Source organism: Drosophila eugracilis, unplaced genomic scaffold (assembly GCF_018153835.1).
Source record: "Drosophila eugracilis isolate 14026-0451.02 unplaced genomic scaffold, ASM1815383v1 contig_440, whole genome shotgun sequence".
NCBI lineage: Eukaryota > Metazoa > Arthropoda > Insecta > Diptera > Drosophilidae > Drosophila > Drosophila eugracilis.
The window spans coordinates 1084257-1104062 of NW_024573306.1; the positions used below are offsets into that span (position 1 = coordinate 1084257).

The window sequence follows — 19806 nt, forward strand, 5'->3', positions numbered from 1 at the left end:
GGTCCCTAAGCAGCGCAAGTTTATTACAGCATTCTGCCACGCCCAATCTAACGCCCACGAACCGCGGAAAACTTTGGCGTTTATAATATTATTATGAATGCCTTCGTTTGACCATGTATAACTTATTTCTGTTAATATCTATCGATTTACTAAAGACTTTTTAAATCGGAATATTTTTTTGCTATTTATGAAGAAATTTAGGTTATAAGACCTCACATAGTTTGTGACGTCACTACCAATTACTCAACATGCTTCCTCTGACAATAGGTAGCGCCTTGTGAATTTCCACTAGCAAAATTAATATTTTAAAATTGTGTAAAACAGTAACGGGTATCTTATAGTCGCGGCCCTCGACTATAGTGTTTCCTCTTGTTGATAATTTTTTTTTGTCATTGTAATAAATCGAAAAATTAAAATAAAAATCGAACAGATACAGTTGTGTAGAATTTTTATTAAGAAGTTTTTAATTTGATAATGTTATTCATTTAGCTATTACCCTCTTTATTTAGATATGCATTTATCAAATTAAATCAAACTTTACTACTTAATGCAAAACTGTTTGTACAGCTTTTTTAATTCCTCCTACATTTTATTGTATTTCTTTAATTTTGCTCAACGAAATTCCACCTCTCAAGGCGCCTTTTTCATCTCATTAAACTTGATTTTCTCAGCAATTTCCCTCTGGCTTTTCTTTGTTTTTCCAATTGTGCATTCCGTGTGACGTCAGTTGGGGGATCCTAGGATTACCGTGGCATTGCATTCATTAGCCCGTGTCCCCAACTATCGAGTCCCCCTCGAGGATGCCACTGCCCCCAACTTTTGATGCGACAAATGCCACTTCTGGGACCTTGCCACTTGACAACTTGCGGAGAACTTGTTAAGGAAGGGATAACAAGGAAACTGATTGAAAAATGCTCAAAACTATAGAATCCAAGTGTGAAAAAAATAAATAACACTGCAAAACATATTCAAGAATTTTCCCTCGAATTAAACGAGTCGAATCGATTGGCGTATGTCGCATCTTGCCATGATGAGAAGTGAAGGTCCTGCCCTCCACATCCAGTGCGGTGCATCATCATTTTCTGGGCAAGAAGGGAGAGCTGGCAAACTACAATGTCGATGACGACAGAGCGCAGATTATGTGGCAAAAGAAGGCAATGCCAAAGTACTCGAGGAAATTATGTTAAGTGACAAACACACAGACCCATAGCGTTTTGCAGCCCTGGTTAGGGGAAAAAGATATTTGCCTGTGTCCTATATATAGACACATGTACAAACAAACCTCCATGAAAATCCTATAGCGCCGATAGTTCCTTGTTCTCCCAATATTAAAGACCACGTTTCTGGCGGCTTTCACTTTTGTGTTCTTCCCACCAGTCGGAAAAGGACTCACCCACACGTACGAACCCTTATACCAACATCGCGTCAAGCATCCTGCATCCTTCGTTGGTGAACTTTTCGCTCGTGCCTGGCAACGTTTTAAATTCAAATCTATTCGCCTCCAACTGTCAGTTGTCAGCGAAAGTTTGAACTGCCAAGACGTTCAAAACGGAAAGAATCCAAGTCTTAAAAATTATTACCAGTCAAAAAATAAATGTTAAAGTGTGAAGAATATTTACATAAAAATAAAATACATTTTTGACACCTCCATAAACAGTTTTGATTATTCCGGAATATTTATAAAAAGTGGTGTTTTTTAAACATGTCATTTAGGGCGTCAAGCTGATGGTTATGTAATCTCTGTGAAGATTCCAGAAATCCAACAGAAATCTACTGCTACGAAATCAAAACGAATTCTAGTTGAGTGCAAACGGAAAGCTGTTTCGAATTCATACGAAAACTGTGTAAGATTTTGAAAACATTTTTTACAATTTTAGACTCAATTGAAAGAGAATTTAAAATAAAATTTAAGGAATACGGAATATTTTATAGAACACAAGATTTTTGAAGGAAAATAAAATTGTTTGTTTTTAAGTGGGTTTAGTATGCGTTTTATATTTTGTTGTTTCGTCTTGGCTTCTTACTCAAATTTTTAGACTATGATTCAAGAAATCTATTCAACTATTGAATTAGTTTAAACCTGCACTTAAATTAAGATCGATTAATAAGATTCAGCTGTTAAATTTAAAAAATATATAAACCACAATACCATAATAATAAACCAATTGTACATTCTGTTTTCATTAAATAACTAATCATTTTTATTGGTTTTATTTTATTTTATTGATATCTTTCAATTTTTTTCGTTGGAAATTCAAATTATTTTACTCCTTACGTTAAATACATTTTAGAAAAATTAATTTTTGTTTCTTTTTAGCATGAGGATATTAAAAACTAACTTTCTTAACCATTTTGTGAGATTATACAGTATTCTTGACATCCTTAGATCCTATTAAAAATTTTTCTTTGACCCAAAAAATTAAGTTTCCTCCTAAAATTGTGAACATTTCCCTAAATAGAAGAATGGCACTTACCTTAAAAAGTTTATGATCTAAAAAAATATTTTAAAAATATATTTTCCAACTGCACTGCAAAAGCAGAGCATGTATTACAGCCTATTTAACGAATTCATTATTTTAAATCGCTGATTCTTTAAGTTGTCCCAATTTGCGTAGAATAAAGAGAGCCTCAGACTTGTGCCGCGCCAAGTGCTATGGCAATTGTCCTTGTCTAATGGGGGCTCTGCAGCATTGGCAGGATTCTTCCATTGCCTGCTTTCTCCTCTATGTTCGTCATGTAGATGGGGAATGTGGAGGCTGCCTACATCAGCAGGAGCAGGGGGCGTGGCATGCTCGCGGGTGCATAAAAAGGCGCATGGGCCACTTAAGGCACGACTCGCCCATCGCCCAACGCCCACAATCCGCCCATTCGAGTGGCTTTAATTGTGAATTAAGACGGTATTGTGCAGCGAGGAACTGAGACGACGACAGGTATTGCTGTCTATGTCCTGCGGCCAGGGTTGCCATCCTGCATTTGGATGGACTCGGACTCGATACAAACCAATGCCGAGGCTATCCATTGTCGAAGGCAACTTTGATGCTTTGTCTCGGCCCCCCATTTTTATTTACTTGGTTAAGCGGCATAATTGTTGCTATTTTCGTGCCAATCGCTCTCGATGCATTGTCAATGCCAGGACAGACCCTTCGGAAGCCTTTGATCCTTTCCACCTGGTGACAAGGTCACGGAACAGACGGGGAAATCGTTTTCAAGTTGTTTGCATCGACAACGACCTTTGTTACTTATTAGGCAGGAAGAGCCCTGAAAATAATACTATTTCGCATCGAAGGCAGGCTTCAGGCTGAACTGGAATTATTACAAATATATTTACTGTCTAGAGTTTTCAACATTATTTAAAATATGTACAGGAAGAAAATAAGATATTAGATAAATTAGATATTAGAATAGATATTGTCTTCCTGCCACCAAGCTGAAGAATCCAAAAATGTTATGTTTTAAAATTTTTTTAACGTATAGTTTAACTTCTTAAAGATAGGAAAACAAATTAAACCTTATCATTATTTCAACATTATTCTTTAACTTTTTTTTTGTTTTAAAATCTTAACTTAAAATAATTAGGAACTCCCCCATTTAAAGCCACCTCAAATTAAAATAAATATGTTTTTTTTTTTTAATTTAGCACAGGAATAACTTAGATAAAAATGGTGTTTCAAATAATAATCTTGGTGATCTGCACCATTTGCCTAAAGCACTATGCCAAAGGGGAGTTTCAGTGAGTATAAAAACGCAACCTAAACAAACTGAACAATCATTAAAACACTATTTTCCTCTTAAACCAGACAAAGTCTGGCCATAACCGACATTCTTCCCGAGGACATTAAGCGCTACGATAAGATGAGACCGCCCAAAAAGGAGGGGCAGCCCACAATAGTTTACTTTCATGTGACTGTGATGGGACTGGACTCCATCGATGAGAATTCAATGACTTATGTGGCAGACGTGTTCTTTGCTCAGACTTGGAAAGATCACCGGCTGCGTTTGCCGGAGAATATGACACAGGAGTACAGATTGTTGGAGGTGGACTGGCTAAAGAATATGTGGCGACCTGATTCGTTCTTTAAAAATGCCAAGTCTGTAACCTTTCAAACGATGACCATACCAAATCACTATATGTGGTTGTACAAGGATAAGACGATCCTCTATATGGTCAAGCTGACACTGAAACTGTCCTGTATCATGAACTTTGCCATCTATCCACATGACACTCAGGAGTGCAAGCTGCAAATGGAAAGCCGTAAGATTTATTAAGATTGGTTATAAACGATGAATCAGTTTAATGTTAAGATTTCGTGTCTATGTGATTGAGTGTTCTTTAGTTTCCTCAAATTGCTTATTTACCTTAAACTTAAAGTTAAAGTTTAAATCTGATTTTAATTGCCAATCATATTTTCTAGTCTCCCACACCACAGACGACTTGATATTCCAGTGGGATCCCACAACACCCCTCGTGGTGGATGAAAACATCGAACTGCCGCAGGTGGCCCTCATACGGAATGAGACAGCGGACTGTACCCAAGTTTATTCCACAGGCAACTTCACCTGCCTAGAGGTGGTGTTCACCCTAAAGCGTCGATTGGTCTACTATGTTTTTAATACCTATATACCCACCTGCATGATCGTGATCATGTCTTGGGTATCCTTTTGGATCAAACCGGAGGCAGCACCAGCTCGTGTGACTTTGGGGGTCACCTCACTGCTCACCTTATCCACGCAACATGCTAAATCGCAATCGTCCTTGCCTCCTGTTTCCTATCTCAAGGCCGTGGACGCCTTCATGTCCGTCTGTACTGTATTCGTGTTCATGGCCTTAATGGAGTACTGTCTAATTAATATCGTCCTGAGTGACACGCCCATTCCCAAGCCGATGGCCTATCCGCCCAAGCCAGTAGCGGGTGATGGCCCTAAAAAGGAGGGCGAAGGAGGTCCACCTCCAGGGGGCAGCAATTCGACGGCCAGCAAACAACAAGCCACCATGTTGCCATTGGCCGATGAGAAGATCGAGAAGATTGAGAAGATCTTTGACGAGATGACCAAAAATAGGAGGGTAAGTGATGTTGATTTAGTTTATCTAAACAGTTACCGAAACAATCACTGAATTTAAACTACTTTTAGATTGTGACCACCACTCGCCGTGTGGTTCGTCCGCCGTTGGATGCTGATGGTCCATGGATTCCGCGACAGGAGTCTCGTATAATTTTGACACCCACAATTGCGCCACCGCCACCGCCTCCGCCACCGGTGGTACCAGAACCGGAACTACCCAAACCCAAACTGACTCCGGCCCAGGAGCGACTCAAGCGGGCCATCTACATCGATCGATCCTCACGCGTTCTGTTCCCCGCCCTCTTCGCCAGCCTGAACGGCATCTACTGGTGTGTGTTCTATGAGTATCTATAAGGACTAAAAACTACGGACTACGACGACTTCTGCCCTGTACATAATATACCTTCGCTAGCTATCTCTGGCGCTCCATCCGAGTGTTAAACGTTGATTGTTCGCATATATCGAAACGTATATCGCAAATTTACTCTTAAGCTTTCACGCACAAGCTGTAAGTCAATGAATTTTAAAAATAGCTGATTGTTGAACCACAAAACAAAAAAAAAAAAACAAAAGCAAAAAAGAGGAAAGAGGAAAGGACGAAGGATAAATTAAAATTATCAATTCAATTCCTAAAATGCTTAAAGTTAATCAAGTGACGTAGTAGCTGATGTAGATTAAGTGAATTGTAATTTAATGTCTCAAACAAATGCTTTTAATTGTAAATAAATATAGAATCCATTTAAGAAAGTCTTTGGGTTAAAGTTAATAAGTTAAAACATATTTGATAAGAAGGCTTCAAGAAAAGAGCTTTTTGATAAAATCGTTCAGAAAAGAAACTTTGAATTCACTAATTTGTACAAAAACCCTTAAACCGAAAAAGCTTTTATACTGCAAAAGCTAACAAACCTAAAGCTTAGCTAAGGGATACTCTCTTTTAAAGGTGTCACTTCAGTTAACTTTTCATACGCATGATTTATAATTACGCAAAACAATTTCTCAGCCGTTTGGCCAAGGCCATTCATTTTTAACGCCTTTTTCCACTTTTTTTCTACACATCAGCAGTTATAAGTTTATTTCGCGCTGCTTTTTCTTTTAAAGGTGTCAACATTGGATGGAACAATGAAACTTGCTCGGGTTTCTACCGCTCGCAGTTGTCAAACGGCTGCAGGGCGAAGAGGAATAGACTTATGAATACCCAATTAATTATGTTGGTCACACGCTCTACACTTTTGCCTTTTCACGGTCGTTAGTGACGCCCGAGCATAAACTAAGATAGGGTTAACGAAAAAAACAAAACTTACCAATTGAGTCGAAGATAAGATGAAGACAGCCAGATGGAAATCATGGAAGAGATGTCTGATCGAAACTTATAAATTAAACCTAAAACCTTGTAATTATTTACCACCACCTCATTTCCACTTAAATTTTTCTTAATTTTTTTTGGGTTTCTCCTCTTTATCGTCCGATGTTGATGATCAATCATATGTTGCCGTGTTTGCGGTTAAAACATTTGCATTTGAAGTAGGCCAGGCCAAAGAGCTCGGTTCGTTTTTTGGGGAAACCACACCATGATTCACCCAAAAGCCACGGGCCCAGTACTCGATGGAGTGGATTGCATTGGTGGAGGCTTCGAGAGCGGGAAAATAAGCTAAGGTTGCGCAAATTTTGTTTTTTGAACTGGGAAATACCTGAGGCTAAGCCTTATGTGGGTGTGCTCAATGCAAATTGGCCTGGCTAATGGGTTCAATGAGTTGGTTTTTCATAAATGGCTAAGTTGGTCAAAGTTTTAGTAATTATTTTTTGTCAAAATTAAATAGGAGGAAAATCCCCAAGTGACTGTCTTAGTGCTGCAAGTCTTACATCTTGCACAGACAATTCCCAAAGTGTGAAGAAAGTAAAAATCCAGCTGACAAACTCACGGCTACCGTCGCGGCTCTTAAGTTCCCCCCTCTTTCAAGACCCCCCTCTTCAGACACCCTCATGTTAAAAGCCGAAACGAAAACGAAACGAAATGCCCCATCGACAATAACAACAATAAAGGCCAAAGCTGCCTGACAACGACGCCACAAAATGTTGTGATGTTGTCTTCGGCTTTTGCAGTTTCAGTTTCAATTTCAGTCGAACTCGGGCAGCAACGGCACACGGAAGCAGCAGGCCGCACTCCGTTCCCAACTTCGAATCGAAACGATAAAAAACCCTTTAAAAGGCCCTAAAATAAACCCAAACCGATCATAAGCCCAACTGCAATTGGACTTTGTTGTGGGAACTGCCAAAAATAACACCTTGCCTTTACTCGCGCAGGGTATAAAAAGTGAAATTCGTGCACTTTTCACAGTAATTTCGCAATCGGATCGGGGCATAATAAAAATAAATATTACAAAATTCAATTAAAGCAATTGGCAGCTCGTAAAAGTTTACACCAAGGCTAAATTGTGGTTCAGCTAAGCCGGGATTAAATAAAATAAAATCGTTGTCGCAGCTTTAAACTTTTTAACACTTTCATTTTCGTTCAGAGTTGTTTTCGTTGAATTCGTCATCGCGGCGCAGCGGTCGCCTTTCGTCGAGTGTGTTAAATAATAGTAAACAAAAAAGTGAACGAAACTACCACATTTTTCGGCAAATGTTCAACGGCTTTTGTGAACTGAAAACGGAAACTGCATTTTAAGTTGATGTTCGACAAGATGCAAACGAAGGTGTTACTGCTCTGCCTGGGTTGGTATTTTTAATATAATATAATAATATATGATAGACTAGCCCCGAAATTAACAAATAATTAACCTAGTTTTGGGCATCATTTTGTAACAATTTACGATCGACTTATGGTTAATTTGTGCTAATGTGCTGCGCAAAAAAAAGTCACAAAGGAAAACAAAAGACTTAGGCAACGAACTTGCGCATCCAACGAAAGTCCGAATGCAGCTGATGATTTGGGGTTTGTTTCTTGGTGATTGTGATCGTGATCATCATCGTGATCTGTGCAACGTGAGGTTGCTGCAACTTTCTTTGCCCGCCACTGCCAATAAAACTTCCGCTCGATGACGTCAGAAAAACCAGCTGGCATGCAAATCACATAGATACGGACACCAAGGCCAATCGCCGATCTCCCCTGGCTTCCCCCTCCGAACAGTACACTTGTGTACGTGTTTCTTGGAATTACCGCACTGCCAGGCTTGACCATCTATTATGCAAAAAAAAAAAAACTTGTCAACGCCGCTGTTTGTTGGCCGTTTGGCCGTCTTGGCCGTTGCCGGTGCCAAAACTCCAGGCGATGGCCTGACCATGAAGTGTTCAATTTTATGTTATTTCTGCCGCTTCGGAAGTGAATGCAGCTGTGTTTTTTCTTTTGATCCCTCTTTTTCCCTCTCGGTGGGGATTAGCTTGTAATTTTCCAGCTGCGTTGACATCTCAACTGCTTTCTTGGGGATTTTCACTTTCGTTTGCCATGAACTTATTGGAAAATTACTTACCTGGAGCTTAGAAAACTCAGGGCTTTGTCTTACGTTTTATTGAAGTGTAATACTTAATATTATTAGCCATGCATTTAATAAATGCATTAAAGTTGATGTTTATCATATAATTTGATGATTTACTCAGATTTCTTAGCAACTTACAAACTTTAAGTTTCATATAAAAATCCTAGGAATTAATTTTGAAGATTTTTCAATTTTATTTTCACTTTTTTTTCTTTGAAAGAAATTTGTGACATCTTTTTGGGTCAAAATGCACAAAAGTCTGAACAACAATGAACTGAAAGGAGAGCACGTATTCATAACGAATGTGCTTAGTCTGGTTGGGGCCTCTGGGGCATTCACTTTTCCCAAGAAATCATTTCTATATAAGCCCTATAATTGGCCAATATTTCATTGTGTTGGGGCGAACAGCAACAAACTAAAGCATTGCCATTTGGTATGGGCAATTTTATTCCAAGTGAAAGTGGCAAAGTTGCAGTGCACACCTCGAAAAATGTTAATGAGCCGCGTTCGAATCTGGCATAAAAGCCAAACAAGAAATTCAAAATAAAGCAGAAAATAAAGCAGCAGAAATAAAAACCGAAACTGTAGCAGCTTAACCCAAATCACTGAAAGATAATCAATTTTGTTTTCTTTCGCTGCGAGGTGAAATCTCTTGCCGACCTTGAGTCTCATTAACTTACATAAAGAATCATCCGGGAGGAAGTTCCTCATCTGGGGTGATCTTCCCAACCAAACCAAAATTTGTCGAGTCATTAAGAAAACAGAGACAAGCCCACCGAAAAATAAAAAACCTCTGACAATCCAAGCCCAACGAACAGAGATTATGTCACGGCAGCCAAGCAAAATAAACAGAAAACTAAATAAACATTAAATGCTTCAGTTGAACAACGACATACTTTCTCATTTAAGGGACAAGGGAAGTGGGAAGCGGGTGTTCGGGGGTGGTAGCGGTTTGCCAGATGCGTAATGCCAATTTGTGACATTATTCAACGACGGAAGACTTTGCATAGGGCTATTGTTCGGTTTTTGAAGTGAGTTAGGTCAGTAAAGAGCTCGCGGATCTTCCTTCTTTCAAACTTTATAAACATATGGTAGCAGGCAGTGCGTTTCGTAACTCATAAAGCGACAAACGACAAGTGCACTCAACAATGGCATTAAAAACGATATGTTTATGTTTTTTTTTTAATTAAAAGTTTGAAAAATACAAAAGGCATTACAAATATAATGTGTTTTTAAGAAATTGGTTATAAAAACAATTTTTGTTTGTTATTTTCAACTTAAACAACTTAAATAATGACAATAATAAGCAATAGTATCAATGTGCTAAATAAATTCAACTGAAAAGTAAAGTAAATATTACATAGAGTTGTTATCAAGTAAAATCAATAATATATCAAATAAGTCTCTCTTATCAATACTTGATGATTATCTTTAATAACAATTATCTGATAATATTTCCTATATTAAACGTAATGTTTAATTAAAACTCACTTAAAATAACATTTATTCTGTTTATTAAGTGCTTAAAAACAAATAAGTGCTTAGTCAGTTTAACGACCAGCTAATTAGTTCTGATGTGAGTCATTAGCTGTTGTTATTTTTCTTGGAAAACTTGTTTAAAATGATTATTAGGTGGTTACAGAAATTTATTTGCCGTAAATATAATGACAATGCTCTGATTTTTTAAAAATATTTATTTACTTTCTATTGTAATATCTAATGATAACCTCAATAGTTGAACGTTTAATTCCTCTTTATATATTAATATTAAAGATAATTTATAGCTATGTCCAGAAAAACTGTACTCATTATTTTCTCTCTCCTATTCAGCACTTTGTTTGGGAACATTTCTGCCTGCCCGAGGGCAATCCGATGACTCCAATGATGAGGAGCAGCCACTACATCTGACCAACGACGGTAAGTGTGATCAAAATGCGATTCGCTGTGCACGGGCATTCATAACTTTAACCCTTAAGGCAGCGTCTTTCTTTCAGCCGCATCTTCACGATCGTCGACTGGGTCGCCAGTTGAATGAGGATTTGGGTCTGAGCCAGAGTTCCGCCAGTAGTGCCAGCAGCAGCAGTCAGTCAAGTTCCACTTACGATGATGAGGATGATGTCGAGGGTTCCAGCGAGTACTACGATAGCGATGAGGAGCAATCGGAGGGCAGCAACGACTCCCTGCCTCGGTTGCTCTCCCAATCCACCTTCAATCGCATTTCAGAGACCTTGGGAGCACTTAATCATGTTGGTCACATGCTGGTAGATATCACTCGTGGAGGACAGGATCAGGCAAAAACGGAAGGAGTTGAGAAGAGTGAGGATAAGAGCCAGGATGGGCCTTCAAGCTCAACACTGAGTGCCTCTAGCACCACTGAAATGGTTCCCTCCTCCAGTGCCTCTCCTCTGGGAAAGTCCGAACCACTGGCAGGAGTTTCTGGCAAATTGATGGACACTCTACCCATAACTCTGTCTGCCAATAGCTTACTGCCAGCTGGCAAGCCGGCTAATCTAAGTGTTGTCCAAGTGGCCACTAAGAGAATCGGTATTGATGACACATCACCCATGTTTGTGGAGAACAAGGAGCTCAAGCTGAAGAAGAAAAAGAAGAAGAACAAGAACAAGCAGAAGGTCAAGAAGCCCGGTGAAGAAGGAGTGGTCCCAGTGGTGCAGGGAGTTCAGCAATCGCAGCAAAAGATTAAGATACCCACTACCCCGCGTACCACAACTACCACAACCACAGAAGCACCCATCACTCTGAGCACCTTGGATCAGTTGGCGGAGGCTAGTGATGATGATGCAGGAACTGGTAAGGATGTGGAGAACTACTGCAAGACTCCAAATGGAAGAAGAGGTCGTTGTGAGGATCTCAGCAGTTGTCCCGCTCTGCTACTTAATCTCAGCAGCTTGAGAGAATCACTCTGCTTTAAGAGTCTTTATGTCCCGGGAGTGTGTTGCCCCATTTCCGCATCCTCCACTGTTTTGACCACTCAGAAACCTCTGAGGCTGACCACTCGAGCCACAACAACCACCAGCACCACCAAGACCACGCAACCCACCAAGAAGACCACTGTTCGACCCACTACACGACCCACTTCGGGATTGGTCTTGATTCCACAAAAGAAACCGCCCACCACCACAACCACCACTACAACAGAGGTGCCACTGGAGCCCGAGGGTCTGGAGGAGATCGGCAATAACATTGTGGATCCCGATGAGTGTGGTCAGCAGGAATACTCCACGGGGAGAATTGTAGGCGGAGTGGAGGCCCCGAATGGTCAGTGGCCTTGGATGGCGGCTATTTTCCTTCATGGACCTAAGCGCACGGAGTTCTGGTGTGGTGGTTCTCTTATCGGTACTAAATATATCCTAACGGCTGCTCATTGTACCCGAGACTCGCGACAGAAACCGTAAGAGTTAACAGGACTTCTATCAAATGGGAGTTAATACCTGACTTCTTTCAGATTTGCTGCACGTCAATTTACAGTGCGATTGGGTGACATTGATCTCTCCACGGATGCCGAACCCTCTGATCCCGTGACCTTTGCCGTTAAGGAAGTACGCACCCATGAGCGGTAGGTGATGTTCTTTCTTCAAAATGTAACATTACTAAAGTACTCTCTAATTTTAGCTTCTCCCGCATTGGTTTTTACAACGACATTGCCATCCTGGTTCCTGGATAAGCCAGTGAGGAAGTCAAAGTATGTGATTCCAGTCTGCCTGCCAAAGGGCCTTCGAATGCCGCCCAAGGAGCGTCTTCCAGGACGTAGAGCAACTGTCGTGGGTTGGGGCACTACTTACTATGGTGGCAAGGAGTCCACTAGCCAGCGGCAGGCGGAGCTGCCCATTTGGCGAAACGAAGACTGCGATCGCAGTTACTTCCAGCCCATCAACGAGAACTTCATCTGCGCTGGTTACTCCGATGGTGGAGTGGATGCTTGTCAGGTGAGTTACTGGAAATCTTTTTTATTAAAAGACATACTAAAGTTTTTTAATATTTCTTCATTGAAAAGGGTGACTCTGGCGGCCCTCTGATGATGCGATACGATTCCCACTGGGTTCAACTGGGAGTGGTATCTTTTGGCAACAAGTGTGGCGAACCTGGTTATCCGGGTAAGTTATACTAAGGATATAATAACTATATGACCTATATTAACTTATTTCCCATTTTACTAGGTGTCTATACTCGTGTCACTGAATATCTGGACTGGATACGCGATCATACGAGGGATTGATCACCTTCTTGATCCACTAGCTTGATCCACCTTAGCCGTAACTGTAGCCTAGGTTTAGGTACGCACTAGTCTATGTACTCTTAATGACCCTCCCCCCTCCTGTTCTATGTGCAGTGTACTATTTATTAACCGCATACCATTGCTGATAAATGGCATTTGTTGACTAAATTATTAATATTTAATTTTGAGAAATAAAATGAGTGAAAAACGCAATGATTTGGATTTTATTGCTAAACATAATTTTATTTAATATGACAAAGAGAAATAATTAAGTCTTATCAATTTTATTTAAAATTAAACTAAACTAGCTAAATCATACATGTTTGTATATTCTCTGCAACAGTTGGCAACTCAAATTTCAACATGTTTTTGTTTAGTGTAGGAAACTGATGGCATTACGCAAGCGGAACCCAATGATCCATAGCTAATTGAGTTTGGATAAACAATACTAATCGGTTTAATTGCATTGGAACGATGAGTGGGTGTGTAATGCCATGCGTTTTAGTTTTCAGCTTTTGGAATTACGATCGTCAATGAAATTTTTCATAAACAGTGCGAATATGGTAAGCTCTTGGCATTCCGAGAATTATCAATGGGGGGATGTGACTAACTGATAAGTTCATTCATCCATAGTTTATATACTTTTTTTTATCATTGACTGGGAAATACTTGGTAAACAAACGTGAGCAATTGCATAAGGTAGAGTAGAGTGTCGATGCCGGTTCTCTCTCTTCCCATATATCTCTTTCCTGCTCTTGAAAACTCTATCCAATTTGCCTCACTTGGCAATAAGCTTTCACAGCTGACGGACGCGAAATTTTCCCTCCAACCGGCATAGGTGGTTTTTATTTTTCGGTAATGCTACCAACTACTTATAAAATCGACTACCCCAACGAATTTCGAGTGATTGAATTACAACTTGTGCTTGATGTGATGATTTACAACATATATAAATCATAATATTGTACAATTTGCCGCGATAATCATCCAATGTGACATTGTTAGTGTAATTGTTAGTGTGCGTAAACTGGAAAGCTCTGAGTGTTTTGTTTATGCAAAGCTTTTTTTGGACAAGCGCGTGGTAACTACCTGAAAGCAAGAGAAACGCTCTCTTAAATACAATTAAAAGTGAATGGGAAGAGAGTGATTCATGGTTGGGTCAACAAGGTCATAAGAACTTTACATTGTTCTTAAGTTGGTTGAGTCATTTTGAAGAGCTAAAGGTGGTATTTTATATTTTTAAATGTTTGATTTTGCATTTTTCCTCAAAAGTACCCTTGTTGAACAGTGTAGACCCGAAAACTTTAAGCTCTAGCATACATATGTTATGTTAAGGCGGCATAAAAGCTTTATGATTCTGTTAACTAACGATTGCTAACATTTTGAATTGCTCTTAAAATACATCTCAAGAAATATACAAATAATATTAAAAATTAAACAGATAAGAAAATTATACAAATTTTGTTTTGTACTTTATATTTTGTATATGATATAAAATATTATGTAATTGCACAATGATTGATATAAAAAGCCGGGCAGTTGTGATAGCATGTAATTGTGTTAGCGCCAGTCTATCACCATTATAATTATTAATAATATTTGATAATTTTATTATTATACTGGAATTAAGGTTATTACAGAAAAATAAGGTCAAATAATAATTGCTTTAATGGTAATTATTGAAATGAATTTATTTACTTCGAACAGCGCTCTGGATTTATAAAAATAATTACTAACTTATTTCAAATAAATACTAAATAAATGAATCTATAACTAATTTTTAGGTAATAATTAAACAAAAACAAGAAAAAAAGAAATAATAAATAAAATAAAAAAATCCGATTGTTCCCGCCCGGGTTCGAACCGGGGACCTTGTGCGTGTGAAGCACACGTGATAACCGCTACACTACGGAAACTCTTGGAATTGTGTCGGTTTAATGTTTTAGAAAAGGCAACCTGCATATAATACAGTCGAATATTATATTTTTAGCTCTACACGATTATTTAACAGAAAAACTTGCATTTCAAATGGCAAATAATCTTGTGTAACATCTTGCATTTAAATATAATTAGTTTTAAAGATATTTAATATTGTGTGTTCTTACGAAACAACTAATGGTTGTAAACTTCTTTTTGTTGGGTTGGTTGCATATTATATTATGACCTTGAGTACAGCAAATAACTCCATTTATAAAAAAAAAAAAAAAAAGACAAATATAAATCAAAAACAAATTAATGTTAGGAATGTTGAATGTGTCCCATGGAAACTAAAATTTGATAGTAAAATAAGGCAACTCGAGTTAAGTGTCCAGTTATTGATAAAAAAAAACAGAGCCAATATATCCAGATCGTAAGATTCTGCTATCTATAGCACTATACGAGTATGTAGGCTGTTGCGTGGCAGTAACAATGAAAACCCATTTCTTCGCCTTGTCATTCTGCTCTTAATTAGCCTTTATTTGTCCCCTCTTCGCGGCGGAGCCTCACACAATTGGCCAGCATTTATAGTGGAGAAAAAGGGGCAAGGGAATGGCATTCATAGCATGCCTGAAACACGCTGACCAGATTACCAACCAAAGCGCCGAGGGGCCAAGATGGTAGTGGAGTGGTGGGACTTGGATGGCCTACCTTTAAATAAATTCGAGCACGCTGATCCTTGATTAAAATTCCTATTGTCTGCTTTGGTCCTGCCAAGATTTCCTCCCCTTTCATTGCTCCGCTTTTGTGCGGCGCCGTGAACGTAATTAATATGCAGGCCAGAACGGACTCTAACTGCTCTCTGGCACTCGTTATAATTACGCATTTAAATTGGCACAAAGGTTGAGGCCAGACATGAACAGGGAGCTTACACTTTGAGGAATAGGCATCTCTTTGCTAGATAAATATATACTTTTGAAAGAATTTTCGACTACCTTTTTGTCTTCAAATAAGTTGTATTCTTTCTTAAATGAACCTTTTATTAACCTTTATATTAGACATTAGATTTAAGTTTACAGAGCTTATTACCATAGTTCATTTCTTGAATATTTGATTGGTCATTTTCTCTCAGTGCTAGCAAATCCGAAAGCAAAGCCAAGAAGCGTCTATAAGGAAGCGCCTTCAACTCTTGTGTTAAATATATGTATATTTGCCAGTGTGTGGGTGGTTTATGAGTGTGTTGGTGCACGGCCCCATAAATTTGGGTCAATGGGAAAAACGTCAGAATTGAGTAATTACAACATAATTTTCAATTTTGCAGTTTACGTTGTAAATTAATTTGCGGTCGACATTGGCGAAGCAGCCTCCAGATCGTTCCATCCCCTTTTTGCCTTAGCTTAGGCTGATTCGTGACGGCTTTTGTGAGGTGGGGTCTGAGCTCTGGGCTTGAGTTTTTGGTTTGGGGATTGGAATTGGGCTTGGGCTTGGGTTTGGGGGATTGCACAACAATTATAGCAACAATTACTGGACAACCGGACGGTGGACGGTGGACGGTGGACGGTGGACGGCGGACGGCGGACGTAGACGTTGGATTTTGCGTTGTTGTGCTGCGCCATAGAACATGGAAAATGTATATTGTTGTTCCTGCCACACGGGTCGTCGCTCGCCAGTTGGGGGTCATCTGTTTGTTGTGCATAATTAATTTGCAGTTATTCAGCCTGCCTCGCGTGTTGATACCCAGTAGGTAAAACGCCAATGAGTCCGGCATATTCAATTGTCACGCAGGTCTCCTTAAATGGCAATTTAGTAGTGCATTAAATTTAGGCTAAATAACTTAATTTCAGAGACTAGAAATTGAATTTGAATGATATTAGTAATATTAAAAATTTATATTTCAAAGTAAAAAATATTATATTCTCCTATGAATCGGGATAGGATATAGGATTTCATATCAAAAAGTTCAACTTTTACTTGGTGGATTTATAAATTAAAATATATTAATAAAATTTCTATTTTTTAAGAACTTATAAAGTTTTATGAAGATTTTTTGGTAGTTCATCATTTCTTACTACTACTTTCTACTTCTAATACCATCTAGCAAAGAACTTTCGTGCTATAAAAGCAAATTTTCTTTAATTTTCACAACAATTTTCTTTTCCCATTTTAAACTGACTGCTCCCTTTTAAATTGCCACAGCTGGAAATTCGAGTTAGAGCAGCTCGAAGCTTTGTTTTCTTCTTATTTTGCAGCAGTCGATAGCAATGTATTTTTAAGAGTGACAAAATAGTTTTCTCATCACCATTATCAGCAGACCCATGGGTGTTCTGCACAAAACTGTTTACGATTTTACAGCTGAATGGATTTTAATTGAAAGCACCGAAAGACACGCTAGTGTCAATGACATTCAAAGGGAGAAGGGTTTTCATAGAGGGGCTATAAGGGATATGGGATATGGGTAGGGTTTTGTCAAGGAAAGGCAGTTGCCGGCAGCTGTGACAAGATTTCGGATCATGTGGGTGTGTTGGCCAGCTTATGCAAGGGGAGCGGTTCTTACCCCCCTGTTGCAATAAAAAATTGACCCGAAAATGTGTAACAAATGTTGTGACATATTTTCGCAACGTTTGCTCAGCACAACCCCCCGATGCCAATGATCCTGAAAAGCGCAAACGAAAAGAGTCTCTGAAAGGATGCTCAGAATGGGTTTTCCCAGTTTTCGGGTGAAAATCGGTTTCGGGCAACATTTGTTTTGGCCCACATACGAGTATAACACAAAATGTGCAAAAATGAATATGAAAAGTGGGAAGTTTGGGTGTTAAGGGGCTCTGAATGTTGGAATTCTGTAACTGTAAATGTAACTGCAGCATGGCATGAACTTAATCTGCTGCCGATTGTTTTTCTTGCTTTTCCAACGGTGGGTTATGATGGGTGATGGTGGTACTGGTGGTGGGTGGATTTGTTGCTCAATTTGTACTGGGTTATACGTTGGTCGCCTATGGAGTGGGCTACTTTGGGAAAAACGGAGACCCAAATACGGCGCGTTTTCAATATTGCGGCAACAATTTTCATGGATTTTACGCTTTTCTTTGTTTTTGCTCCTCGCTTTTTTGGCTTGTTTGTATTTGGCAACTCGGTAATAATGAAACCAACCAACGGATTGGGAGGAGGGCATCTCCGGGGGTGTGTTCATTTAATTGAAAACAAGGCGTGGCAGAGGCTGCGGCAACGTTGGGCGGTAGCACTTAAAGCGAAATTGAGAACAGATGGAATGGCAAGCGAAAAACTTACAATAATTGCCCACAACAGTTTGAAATTGAACGAAGCCACTCAAATGGACTGAAGTCCCGGCAGCTTCGGTTAACTGGGATGATTACCATCGACGGCAGATAAAGTTTCCGCGGCCACTTAATGGGTTATTTATGGAGTTTCCCTTCCGCAGTCTGAGTGCTGAAACTAATTAAATTATACAATCAAAATTTTATTCATATTTTATACAGCAACAAAAAAAAAAAAAAAATGAGGTAAAAGAAAAGTTTTTCCTTCTTACAGGTTCTTCGTGGTTATTAAATAAAATAGTCCAACCTGCTGGGAAGGTTTTCCTTTTCTTAGTAGTACGTTAATTAGTTGCCTTTTTATATTAGGGTTAATTTTGAGAAGTTTTTTATAAGAATACCATCTGTTTCTGTAATATTTATTTACTTTACTTAACTCTTTTCCTATCCTTTTCCTTGAATTTTTCCATTGTTAAAACTTTTTCTGTTAGCTTTTGACTCAACTTTTTTATGGTTTATCATTATTTATTTTTCTAGAAATTAAAGTATCTTTCGTGAAACATCTCTACACCATCATTTGATACTGTTACTTCCTTTCCTTTCAATATTATACAGCAATAGAATGCGATACACAATTTTATTGGCATTCGTAAACCGATTCACACAACAATGAAAGAAGGAAATATCTCAAATTTTCAAAGACAAATATGCACCACAAATCGATTTCCATTTCCATATATATATATATATATATAGAATGTCCTGTATATCCTGGCTGCGGACATGTGTGCTGTATTATTTATATCAATTTGAATGATTTACAAATTTGTATGGCAAACAGCTCGTGACTATAAACAGAGAGTGTAACCTGATACGTTGTTTGTTGCAGTCAGTCGCCAATTTCTTTTGTGCAACACATATTTTCCTCTATTATGTGGTGTTGCCAGTTGGCATTGGTATTGGTGTGTTTGGACACCATGGCGACCTCTTCTTTAGAGAGATTCGCACACCAGGCTATCTGTGTGTATGGCCAAACACTCACACACAAACAGCCAGGGGAAGGACACATGACCGTGGGAAGTGGACAAGACAAACAGACGCCGCCCATTTCATGTGAGTGGGTGGGTAGCAATGGGCTATAGGCGGTGGGTGTGTATAAACAGACCGATCCACTGCAGCCTGAGGGCACCGTATAAACGCATTTCCCATCAAGTACAATCCACCTCCTATTCTCCCCCGGTTGACCCGTTGCATTATGCTGAATCCGAGGGACTACAATCTCTTTTTCGCTTCTCAACTGAGAGGGCAACGCAAAAACCAATAAGTCAAATGACCGAAAAGGCTTAACAGACCATGAAAAAAGGAAGAAAGGTAAGCCAACTGGGGGGCTTTGGTTGGAGAAAGCCAACAACAATAATCGGAAAATCAGGAAAATATCACAAAAAACGTTGGCAGGAAATCGATGGGCGGGAAAAAAATGAATAAAGAACAAGCGAATTAAAAACGATAAATAAACAATAATGATTCTTGAATTCCGGTGAGTTGGTATAGGAGTTTTATAAGAAACTTGAAAGGAGCTTTCTTCTTTCTTGATTAGTTTTTGAGAATTTTCTTAAGAGATTATTTCATCAATACCTAGATTACTTTAAACTATGACAGAGATTACAAAGTAATTCATTACCTTTATCAAAGTCTTACTTCTGAGAACTTATTAGCTAACTGCACTAAAAGTCCTGGTTTGGAAAATCTAAGCCTTTGTGTCTTTAATTTAAGATTTTCCTTTATTACCAGAAGCAATTTCCTGAGCATTCCAGTGAATTTTTTATTGGCTAACATATTTTATGGAATTCCT

The 19806-nt window shown here is 38.9% G+C and overlaps 3 protein-coding genes and 1 non-coding gene across 4 annotated transcripts in view; 3 read left to right on the forward strand and 1 right to left on the reverse strand.

The window, feature by feature from the left end:
* Positions 1-1564: 1564 nt before the first annotated feature.
* LOC108117041 (glycine receptor subunit alpha-4) lies at positions 1565-6495 on the forward strand. The gene is made up of 5 exons (XM_017229213.2): positions 1565-1844; positions 3638-3730; positions 3798-4252; positions 4413-5062; positions 5131-6495. Exons 2-5 carry the CDS (start codon positions 3660-3662, stop codon positions 5413-5415), a joined length of 1461 nt encoding a protein of 486 aa, XP_017084702.1. The 5' UTR covers positions 1565-1844; positions 3638-3659; the 3' UTR covers positions 5416-6495.
* Positions 6496-7159: 664 nt separating this feature from the next.
* Positions 7160-12981, forward strand: LOC108117326 (plasminogen). The gene is given in 8 exon segments (XM_017229698.2): positions 7160-7773; positions 10365-10451; positions 10515-11943; positions 11998-12108; positions 12165-12207; positions 12209-12478; positions 12547-12646; positions 12710-12981. Coding segments are annotated over 8 exon segments (2142 nt in total). The 5' UTR covers positions 7160-7730; the 3' UTR covers positions 12769-12981.
* Positions 12982-13528: 547 nt separating this feature from the next.
* The window catches only part of LOC108117242 (nicotinamidase), a 28316-nt gene continuing 22038 nt past the window's right edge, over positions 13529-19806 (forward strand). Inside the window, exon 1 of the mRNA XM_017229580.2 lies at positions 13529-13849. The gene's annotated coding sequence lies outside the window, so the exon portion shown is untranslated. The remainder of the gene's footprint in view (positions 13850-19806) is intronic.
* Trnav-cac lies at positions 14612-14684 on the reverse strand. Its single transcript has one exon. It is a non-coding gene; the product is annotated as a tRNA-Val (tRNA).

Coding starts and splice junctions, on each gene's coding strand:
- LOC108117041 (XM_017229213.2), top strand. CDS start 3,660: ATGGTGTTTCAAATAATAATCTTGGTGATCTGCACCATTTGCCTAAAG. Junction 4,253..4,412: donor CAAGCTGCAAATGGAAAGCC/GTAAGATTTATT, acceptor CATATTTTCTAG/TCTCCCACACCACAGACGAC. Junction 5,063..5,130: donor AGATGACCAAAAATAGGAGG/GTAAGTGATGTT, acceptor AACTACTTTTAG/ATTGTGACCACCACTCGCCG.